Source organism: Sesamum indicum, unplaced genomic scaffold, assembly GCF_000512975.1.
Source record: "Sesamum indicum cultivar Zhongzhi No. 13 unplaced genomic scaffold, S_indicum_v1.0 scaffold00471, whole genome shotgun sequence".
Lineage (NCBI taxonomy): Eukaryota > Viridiplantae > Streptophyta > Magnoliopsida > Lamiales > Pedaliaceae > Sesamum > Sesamum indicum.
In genome coordinates, this window is record NW_011628355.1 from 343 (window position 1) to 11433 (window position 11091).

Below are 11091 nucleotides of genomic sequence, written 5' to 3' on the forward strand. Positions count from 1 at the left end.
GTAGAAAAGAATATTTTTGGGTCTTCTTTAAATTTGGGTTTGAGTAAGGTAAGATCCTATCAATTAACAAGCCTATCTATCCTAAATTATAAAAATATTGGAAGGATAAGATATATGTATATTATATATAAGAGCAAAGATAATATATATATATATATATAGCTTAGGAAACTAGGCTATATGTAGGGTCATCACCTATATATATACATGAAAATACATAAAGTTACAAGTATTAATATTCATATACGATATATATACATGATGTACAAATACATGTAAATAAATAATTAATATAGAAACTACAAAAAAAGAAAAAATAAAAGGTTAGAAAACCCTAAAAGTGGGAAGCAGAAAATATGGAGCGTAGCAGAGGTGGGAGCATGTGGGGGCTGGGGTGGGGGCGTAGACATGAACCCAGCACTCTACCGCAAGACATGCTTATGTGAACCCGCGCGCACCAAAATCTTGACCATCAATCCATCCCTATTATACTATATATACTTACTTATATATACACTACTACCGTGTGTGTGTATATATATATATGCATACATACACGAGACACACATATATATATAGTACGTAGGAAGCAGCTACTTAGTATATAAATATTGTGTGCGTAAACATATATATACATGTGGGGGCACTAAATTCGATCCATCACTAAGATGTTGTGAGAAAACTAAACTAGGGTTTTGGTGTGGTGCATGGGATGGTGATTGCCGTTAGATTTCCTTGTTGGATGTCTGGTTGCGGCGGCTCCTCATTAATTAGGGCGGTCATGTTACCTTTCCCATTTCAACTTTAATTCTAGGAATTTTAATTTCGTTCAAGAATTCCTGTCATTATTAATTCATTGGACCCTTTTTTTTCCCCATTAAACATATAGACGAGAGTTGAGAACATAAAATCTATATATGTTATTTTCAAATTAAATAGTAGTTTAATTTTGGTGTAATATCATATTTTAAAGAGTCATTCAAAATATAACTATAATTTCAACTAAGACATCTTAAAAAGAAAAATAAGTACCAATAAATTAATTTTAAAAAATATGATGTAGTAATTAAGTACATGATTCTGCCTATTTCGAAAAAAAATATTATTTGAGCGTGAATAATTGTCTGTTTAAGTTCTCATTTATATATATAAAAAAGAAAAAAGAAAAAATATAATTATTTGATATTTAGTTGAACGGGCAGGAGGGGTATTATGAACCTATACACCTCCAAATGTTCTTGTAATAAAATACCTGTGGTGGTCTTACTAACTAGCTGTACGTACGTCCTCTAAGTCCGATCAGTTAATTACAGTTAGTTATTACTACACAACAGCAGTTGAAAATGTTTTGAGTCGACAAATTTAAAAACCGTTATCTAAGCTAGTACTCACTCTAACATTAAAATCCCCTCCCCCACTCTCTCTCTCTCTCTCTCTTCTTAAACATTGGAGTTTTCCTTTAACTACCCCCATTGTTTACCACGTGGGTTCCAGAGAAATTTACCTCTCAGTCACAGAGTAAAAAATTCCACACTCTGGGCGCATTTTAGCAGCCCCCCCACCCCGCCAAACCACCAAACACCAGGGCCCCACTACTAAAATACGCCATGTAGCATTATGGTAGTAGTATATTCAGAGCGCCCCCCCTCCCCCGCTCTCACCCCTTCTTGTTTTCTGGGAATTTTTTATTTTGAATATAAAATTAAAAAAAAAGGGTCTTGAAATTTCGAAGAGGAGCTGAAAATAGAAAGCCCCATTGACACAAGCCTGCTATATATACATACATATTGCACAACTGCGCAAACGCATATTTTACACCGAGTGGGAGGTGAAACTGTGTGCTTTTTTTGTTTTTTGAGGAAGAAGTCTGTGTCCAAGCATCTCTGATTCACATAGTGTTCATTTGTTATGTGTTACATATCCGGGGACTCTATTTATTAGGCAAAGGTTTAGTCTTTTTCCTTCTTTTCCACCCTCTTCGCGTTTGTTTCTTCAGGTTGTGTTTTATTAAGAGAATCAAGAGCGCAACAGTCAAAGTTTTCTCAAGAGTTTTAATGGGTATGATTCATCTTCTGCTCTTTATGACTAGTTGTGAACTTTTTGTTTCTTCATCTGGTCTATTCATTTGTATTTTCCTTTTTAATTGTTTGGAGTAAATTTTCTTGGCGAGTTTCTGGTCATTTTTCTTTATTCCCCTTTCACCCGTTTACATTCTTGGTGCTGTTCGTTGATTATCTTCTTCTTCTTTTTTCTTTTTATTGTCTTGGGATTTGGTAGGTATATGTGTACTTTGTGTGTATGTGTGTGAATTTTCCTCATAAAGTTTCTTTGTTTCCAGCCTGTAATTTGCTATGATAACCGTGCTTGTTTTTCACACCTTCTTATGTGTGTGTTTCTTTTTGGTACGGTGTGTGTGTGTGTGTGTGTTAAAACTTGTTGTTGATGGGATATGCTGGCACAGTAGCAGAGAGAGAGCCCCACCAGGCCACCCCACATACAGAGAAGAAGGGAAACAAGCAACTTTTTAGGTGGCTAAAAAGCTTTGTTAATTGGCTGGCCTTCTTGATATTCTAAGGATCGTTCGAGATTTCTAGTCCCTCCCAAATCTAATGATTTTCTATCTATCACTTTTCTTTTCATTTTGATTGTTTTACAAGTATCCTCTTTGTGATTGGTACTGGTGATTCTATATATGCATTTGGAAGTTTTTTCTGTTTTCTTTGTTGGAATAAAGAGAGAATCAAATATTAACCGTGTCTCAACTCCAATTCTGTTTCAGAGGCTTCAGTGAGTTTTTCACAGAACATGGACGATGAATATGAGAAGTTGATTAGGAGGATGAACCCTCCCAGGTATATTTCTTTCTGTTATTCGTCTGTACAGAAATCACTTGACTTGGATCCAATTTACTCCTGTTTCTTGGCATTTTCATGATAATAACTTCAATTGCCTATTGCCAGAGTTGTGATCGATAATGAATCTTGCAAAAATGCGACTGTCATTCAGGTAAGTCTTGATTTATCTCTTTTCCTTTGTTCTTGATTTCTATCTAGACTTGGTTTTTTTTTTTTTTATTTACATTTTTTGGGGGGCCAATTCCAATAAATTGTGATTATATTCCTCTTTTGATGCAGGTGGACAGTGCTAACAAACAAGGAATTCTTCTGGAAGTCGTTCAAGTCCTTACCGATCTCAATCTTATGATAACCAAAGCTTATATTTGCTCTGATGGAGGATGGTTCATGGATGGTAACCACATTTACCTTTTCTTTTCACTGTCAGAAGCACTATCCTTTGAGTGTCTACAAAGTGTATCTTCCTTTTTTAGTTAGATGGAGTAAAATATAGTCTTTAACCTGTTTCTTTTTGCACTAGTTTTCAATGTGACGGACCATGACGGAAACAAGATAACCGATGAGGGGATTCTGGATTATATTCAGAAGGTGAGTTGTGTTAATTGTGACAATTTTGTCAACTTTCTTGCGGCATTTATGGCAACCCAAATTTGATACCTTGATTTCGTTTTCAGTCACTTGGTCCAGATTCTTGCTTTGCATCTTCCATGAGAAGATCCGTTGGAGTGACATCTGGGATGGACCACACATCAATTGAGTTAATCGGAAGTGATAGGCCGGGTCTACTTTCCGAAGTGAGTGCCGTTCTCACCCACCTTAAATGCAATGTGGTGAATGCTGAGGTGTGGACCCATAACACCAGAGCAGCAGCTGTAATGCAAGTGACCGACGAAGAAAATGGGGGTGCAATTACTGATCCTGAAAGGCTGGCCATGGTTAAGCGCCTTCTGTGCAATGTGCTTAAGGGTAGCAACAAATCCAGGGAAGCAAAGACAGTGGTCTCTGTTGGGGCCACTCACACTGAGAGAAGGCTTCACCAAATGATGTTTGATGACCGAGACTATGAACGGATGGGCAATGATTCTGCAGATGAGAAAGAAAGACCTAATGTGAATGTTGTTAATTGGCACGACAAAGACTACTCGGTGGTCACAATCAGGTGCAAAGACAGGCCGAAACTTCTGTTTGATATAGTCTGCACTTTGACAGACATGCAATATGTGGTTTTCCATGGAAATGTCGATGCTGAGGGGCCAGAAGCTTATCAGGTACATAGTCTTCAACATCCTAATGAATATCGTAAGCATTATGTTTGATTTTTTTGGGCCAAATAGCTCTTTTACGGCTGTACAACATGTTCTAAAAATCTTGCATGTTTGCATTTGAAGGAGTACTGTATAAGGCATATTGATGGCTCCCCGGTGAAATCGGATGCGGAGAGACAAAGGGTGATTCAATGTCTTGAAGCAGCAATACAGAGAAGAGTGTCTGAAGTAAGAACAAAATAACCTCTTATTCACTGTCTAGTGCTTCAAATTTCATCATTATTAATCATGTCTCTCACTCAGAATAAACATAAATTCATTGGAGAGTCGGAAAGGTCAACCTGTTGAATGGCTCATTCCTTTCATTTTCTAACGGCCGATATCTGAATATACAGAAATGATAGACGGTTGATCTTTGCATACTCCTATATGTTTGATTACATGGATTTAAAGCTTGAGGTTTAGCTAGTTTTCTATATCATTCTGTTCCAATGGGTATGCATAAAGAACCTGTTGCTGATAGGAGTCTGTTTGTTTGCTTATAGGTAAATGATTAACTTAGGAAAGTGACATGGAAATGACTATTCTAAAAATTGGATATATTTTCCACGATCCATCTTAAAAAATGGTCCTTTAAAAAATTAGTATGCTTGTGTCATCTTGATGCTGACCAACTATAACCAACTGATTCTTGTTTTCAGTTCATATTTCAGCCAATGAATATCTGCCACAGTTGGTCTAACTTATGACATTCCTTCATTTGCTATAGTAAGGGTAGTTTCTTGCATGATTTCTGACTGTTAATTTGCTCCCTTTACCATTAGGGCTTGAAGCTAGAACTGTGCACTTCCGACAGAGTTGGGCTGCTGTCAGACGTAACTAGAATTTTCCGCGAGAATAGCCTAACTGTAACCCGAGCAGAGGTGGCAACAAGAGCTGGCAAAGCTGTTAACACATTTTATGTTCGTGATGCATCAGGGTATCCCGTTGATCCAAAGATTATAGATTCCATCAGGCAAACGATAGGGCAAACCATCCTCCGAGTAAAAGGCAGCCCCGAAGAATCAAATCAAGTCCCACAAGAATCTCCAACCAGGTTCCTCTTCGGTGGCCTCTTTAAGTCCAGATCATTCTGTAATTTTGGCTTGGTTAGGTCCTATTCTTGAAGCAGAAGCTACATTACTTATTTTCCCTGTACATTCCGAACCCCTCCACATTAAGTTAGTACCATAGCTGCATTTCGAGTATTGACATGAGAATGGAAAGCCTTTCATAGCATAATGCCTGTACATATTCCTCGTATGCTTGGCTTTCGTTTATTTGTTTAGTAAAAATTAAACATAGGTTGGATTCGTAAAATATAAGATAGTATCCAAGTCATGTAGCTGACATCGATAAAAATTTCCATGTCGAGCTTAAATCGTTTGTACAGAACAAATTCTGCATTATGCTAATCACTAAATGGAATCATCAGTCAGTTTCCTTATATCTATTACTAAATAGCTTCTAATTGTCTCTGCTTGCGAGAATAAGCTAATACCTTAGGATTTTGATAAACAGTAGAGAGGGTAGAATACAGAACTGGATTCAAGTGGGAGTAGAGGTATCAATCTTGACCATTCAGTATTCCCTGTAGTTGGCTGTGGGGTCGGCGGCTTCCAAATCTTTACTCACAACACAACCACAACCTTAATAGTTTGAAGATTTACCAAGACTTGAGGAGCATTATTTCAATTCCAGAAAATGACAAGTGATTAGATTTATTTGGCCGGTGAATCTTTTATTATCCGAATATTTGAATACTTAATGCTTTCGTGCGTGGATTGAATTGCCTAATCACATTGCAGATATGCTTAGCTCATGGAAATTGCTTAGATGTTTCGTACACTCTGCAAATCTGTTGTTGGAAATCTTTTATGCATTCTTTGCCATGAGGGTTCTACCGATGATTGGAAAAAGATAAAGAAACCGAAACGAGACAAAATAATTACATACTAAAAGACATAGTTGCCTAAATTTTATTCATTACAAGCCCAATTTGCAAGACCTTAACTCTCTACATATGCTCCAAGAGAGGTAGACTAGAGCAGAAGCTTATTGATTGGATCATATTGGTCACATAGTGTTCAATGTTGATAAGTTGCACTTTCTTTTCACTTTCCCCCTTCCTCTTTTGTATGAGGGGCGTCTTTTCCTTGTATGCAAGTGAAATGGTCCAAATCTTTTGTACAGAAAGGGGCTAAGCCAAATTGGCAAGGAGTGTTATGCTATTTTCTTTGACCAAAACCTGTTGAAAGGGATGCTACTATTCCAAATTTAAATGTAAAGCAGGCAAAGAAAGGATGTGGAAAGTAGGCTGGCTTGGCTAAAAGGGACTTCTTTACACAGACCAATATTATTCTACCATTCTAGTCAACATCTGCATTATTGCAACTTTATCTTGATTGGTTGGCAGCCAAGATAGTTACGTGGGGTGTTGCCACTTGTCTGGAAGCTATGTGTTGTTGGTGCCACATCAGCATGTGTCCAAATGGATAAACATTTGTAGTTTAATATTTGGGAAAAACAGTAGTTCTTGTATTAGCATTGTGCCACTGTGCAGTATACATAGGAAAATCAAGGAAAAGATACAGTTCCATACAAGGAAATGTTTTTGGTGGATTGTGAAGAAAGTCCGTCTGAGCAACTTCACCCGTTGCTATGTTCCACCAAGAGTACATTATGTGCACTCAGAAATATGTCAAGAAATTTGGATCAGTTGACTGAAAATTTGTACCAAACAAGAAGTATTAAGTAATGATAAGATAGACTGAAGGATCAAACATACTCTCTGCTATTGCTTTGTACTTTTGCATCAGAGGAGGTTATTACAGGAACTAACTGTCTCTAGAGCTGGTGAAAAAGATTTTAAGGGCTGTTTATTGATCCATGCTGCCAATTTTTTATTCAGAATATCTGATTTATTTCAGAACAGTAAGTTGTCTGATAGTGCAGAAATAGTAAGATATGGGAAAATACTTGTCTCTAACGTTAGAAAAATTCAATATTGGTAAAAGTAGTTTATGCCTGAATTTAGAATTTGTAGGTATTTAAGAAAGAATCTAACCCAGGTAACATACCTCAAAATAGGCTAAATTTTGAATTATCTCATAAAGTTATTAACGTGGACCGAAAATATGTTAAATAAAACTCAGTGCGAAAATACCGTAACATACTAGCAATAGCCTCATAAAACATGAGGCTCAAATGAAAATTACAAAAAATATGAAGATTAAATAAAGTCCGCTGGAAATTGAGAAAATTCAAAAATTCGCCTCGATAGTGGCTGAAACTATGTAATTTCAAGACGAGCGTATCCTAATGACGACTATGCGCGCAGGCGTAGGTAGATTGTTTTGTAACTCATAAATTAAAATTCATAGCCATTTGAAGATCTACCATCAAGTCACACAAGCATTACATTTTGGATTTCTATTATTTCAAATGCTCCCAAGATGCATCTAGATCGAATATACCGTTGATTCTTCATACACTATATGAGTTCTAATAAATTTCCCAAAAAAAAAATTGAGGGTGAAGTTGCACTGCACAGCTTTCATTGCCCATACTTGTTTTCTTGGACTAGTCAATGGTCAATAACTTCAATAAATGCAATTGAAGCACTAACATGACTCATAATTATTGCAGCATCTTGAGGATCTGTGGTCTAAATATAAGGTGCAATTGCATTTTTAAAGGTGATTATAACTATTACAGTAAAATCTCTGTAAATTAATAATTTTGGAATCATAAAATGTTATTAATTTAGAGAGATATTAATATATCGATACATTAATATTTTATTGATTAAAAGAGAGACTTTTTAAATTCAGCAAATTTAGTACATATGTATTGAAATAAATGAATTCATATATGTTTCATTGATTATATTCATGCATCAACCAATTCTTTGTAACTAATTAAATATATTCGTGTATAATATCAATTATTGTATACAATTCATTATTATATTCATGGACGCATGTATCAATTCATTAGAATTACTTAAACATACATGTTTATATTAATTTGGTGCACTTAAATAACTATTGTGGCCAACTAAATATATTCATGCATGATGAATGAAACATATACTATATAAATCTCAATATAAAAATAAAATAATTCATAATACCCAACCATGTCTTCTCATCTAAAAGGCATCATTCATGAACGATCAAATGCGTAAAGCATTACAGACTTCATATTTAATATTTATTATTATAATATTGATCAATTATTAATTTAGAGTTTTAAGGGGACCTAATATTTATAAAGGGATTTTTCAAAAAATTATTATCTTATTATCTTATCGAATTTGATGATTTTTTACAAAAGCCCAAGTCAGGATCGAAAAATTTTATTATTGTGGAGAGCTTATTGATTTACAGAATATTAATTATAGAGGTTTTAATGTACATGTCTTGAGTATTGACATAAATGGGCATGGTTATATTCTTTTTTGTTTCTCTAGGTTGATGCTTACTGCTTAAGATGCTTACTTCCTTTCTAAAAGCGGGTGGGTGGGGGTTGGGGTGGTTGCCATGGAATTCATTGTAAAAGCATTACCATGTGCTAGCTTTGGGAATTCTGACACTGTAATCTTTAGATTTCATTAATTTATCCAAGATGTACTGATTCCCTGCTCACATGAAGGAAATAGAATACTACAATCAATTAGCTTACTTCACATGAGAGTTGCAGATCAAGTAAAAACATGTATAATTTTGTAAAGAACTGTGAGGTAGCTATCTAATTTTGCACATACTCAACATTTATTGGTCTTAAACATTTTAAAAAAGTTGTAAGTATAATATCTCTGACACAATGGACATGCATTATTATACTTGTGGCTTGCCAATGTCCATGCTTCTACTGGGGGGCCATATACAGGCTGGACCATGTTCCCATCAAATTCGTCATAGGACACTCATGGCAAAAGAATCCCACAGATGTTTCTCATATCCTGATCACAGCAAAAACCTACAGAAAAATAGTACTTGAGTAATACAAGTTCAAGAATAGCAAGACTCTCTCTTTATCTATCAGGATTGTCTAATGCAATGGAGAGCTTCGACAGTGAGTTTCCAGGATTCCAAACCTTAGTTCCCAGAGATGAGTTTGTGGTTACTCGAAAGCCCCCCTTGAGTCGGCTTCAAAGGCGTGCCCCCCATCCTCTGCAGCTAAAGCCATCAACTTCAGAATGCAGAAGCATTGTAAAATTGATTGGGGGTAATAAAGATTCATCATCGTCATCATCATCAGCAGCAGCAGCAGGAGCAGTGTCGACAGTCAATTCTTATTTCTCCAGTAAAGATCCGATCCCTCTTCTTTCTCCTCTTGTGTTGCCTTCCATGTTAGAGATCCAACAGGAAACTATGGCCAAGTCTCATTGATGGTTTTAAGCATTGACTTGCTTTTTACAATGTACATTTTGCAGTTTTCTTCTCATTGTTGATTACTTATATAGTTCATGAAACCTTGTGACCACCTCTGTTTAGAAGTAAGGATGCTAACTTGAAAGTAAACATAGACTGGGACTGTTACATAAATTCAACCCTAGTATTGATGAGGACTAATCTGAAGACATTCATGGACTGTTTGACAGAACACTCCCAAATCATGTTTCAAGTCAAATGGCCGACTATTCATGTAGAAGAGGCAGCGCAAAAAGGAATTTTGTATATCCAATTATTCATGTATATTACAGTCTAGCATTAACTTCATCACCTTGAAAGAGGATTTTTCTCGTGTTATTACAAAGCGTTGATGCAAACTTCTACCACTAATAGTTGTACAGTTGAAACCAAACATTCAACCATTCATAGCGCACTAGGCAGATTGAGTATGTCCATTTTGTTCACTTTACAACTTCTGAAGCATGATCTGCACGCCATGTTGCGGGCGTATTGTCACAAGAGAAAGAGGAGAGTGAATATAACTCGGTGACAATGTAAACTTATAACGCTGAAGAATCATTGACAGTGCTATCTTCACTTCATTGTTTGCAAAGTTCAACCCAACACAAGTTCTTGGTCCATATCCAAAGGGGAGGAAGGCCATCGGGTTGTTCCTTGTCGCTGTTGCTATCCCTTCTGCAAATCTCTCTGGTTTGAAAAGATGAGCATCTTCTCCCCATATTTCTGGATTTCTGTGAAGGGCTAAAGGAGAAATCTGCAACTCCATGTTAGCCGGGAGTACATATTTCCCCACCCTAACTTTCCTTGCCACTCTTCTTACTAGACTTGCTACTGGGCCGTAAAGCCTTAAGGCCTCATTGATAATCATGCTAGCCTAATTACAAGCAAAAGGATAAGACAGAATCAGGATTAAGGATCAAATGAAATAAAGTTGCAGTACTTTTTGTAGAAAATTTTGCTCACTGTTTTCAATCTGGGAAGGCCTTCTGCTGTTGGGTTTTCTTGGCCAAACAATTCAAGAACTTCTTTTCTTGCTTTATCTTGCCAATCTGTGTGGATTGCTAACAGAAGAAAAGTCCAGGACAGCAGGCTGCTAGTTGTTTCATGTCCAGCAAGAAAGAATACTTTGCATTCATCGATGACATCATCTAATGAAATTCTGTTTTTCTTGTCTGCATCATGGTGAACTCTCAGGAGTGATCCTAGGAAATCGCTCCCAAAGTTGTCTGCTTGTCCTGTTAGTACCTTTTCTTCCCTCCTTTTCCTCATTACCATGAGAGAGTCACGAAGGGACTGCTCGATTTTGTCTGATTCAATGTCATCTTGTGTTTTCCAAATTTTTCTGCAAGACATGCACCAAGAAGACAGTTTGGTAAAAAATAGATGTGCTTGTTTAAGAACATAAATGGAACAGTATGATGGGAGTACGTAATACAGATATGGAAATTACTCGATTCCAAAAGGTCGAACTTTGTCAGCATTCTTGAATATAAGAAACCCCAGCTTCATCAG

At 36.4% G+C, this 11091-nt stretch overlaps 2 protein-coding genes across 4 annotated transcripts; one reads left to right on the top strand and one right to left on the bottom strand.

Moving 5' to 3' along the window:
• Positions 1-1682: 1682 nt before the first annotated feature.
• LOC105180260 (ACT domain-containing protein ACR4) lies at positions 1683-5606 on the top strand. 3 transcript variants are annotated; one of them, XM_011103934.2, is made up of 8 exons: positions 1683-2058; positions 2780-2852; positions 2961-3006; positions 3135-3249; positions 3376-3443; positions 3530-4123; positions 4244-4348; positions 4945-5606. In XM_011103934.2, exons 1-8 carry the CDS (start codon positions 2055-2057, stop codon positions 5284-5286), a joined length of 1347 nt encoding a protein of 448 aa, XP_011102236.1. In that variant the 5' UTR covers positions 1683-2054; the 3' UTR covers positions 5287-5606. The 3 variants fall into 3 exon arrangements, with proteins under 3 accessions (XP_011102236.1, XP_011102239.1, XP_011102240.1); XM_011103937.2 differs by lacking the exon at positions 1683-2058 and adding an exon at positions 2111-2528 and having other exon boundaries at positions 4945-5286; XM_011103938.2 differs by lacking the exon at positions 1683-2058 and adding an exon at positions 2651-2674 and having other exon boundaries at positions 4945-5286.
• Positions 5607-9828: 4222 nt separating this feature from the next.
• On the bottom strand, positions 9829-11088 carry LOC105180261 (cytochrome P450 CYP749A22-like; the record flags this gene model as incomplete). The annotated part of the gene is made up of 3 exons (XM_011103939.2): positions 9829-10453; positions 10543-10921; positions 11030-11088. Coding segments are annotated over 3 exons (867 nt in total), but the record flags the coding sequence as incomplete, so codon positions are not given.
• Positions 11089-11091: the final 3 nt, after the last annotated feature.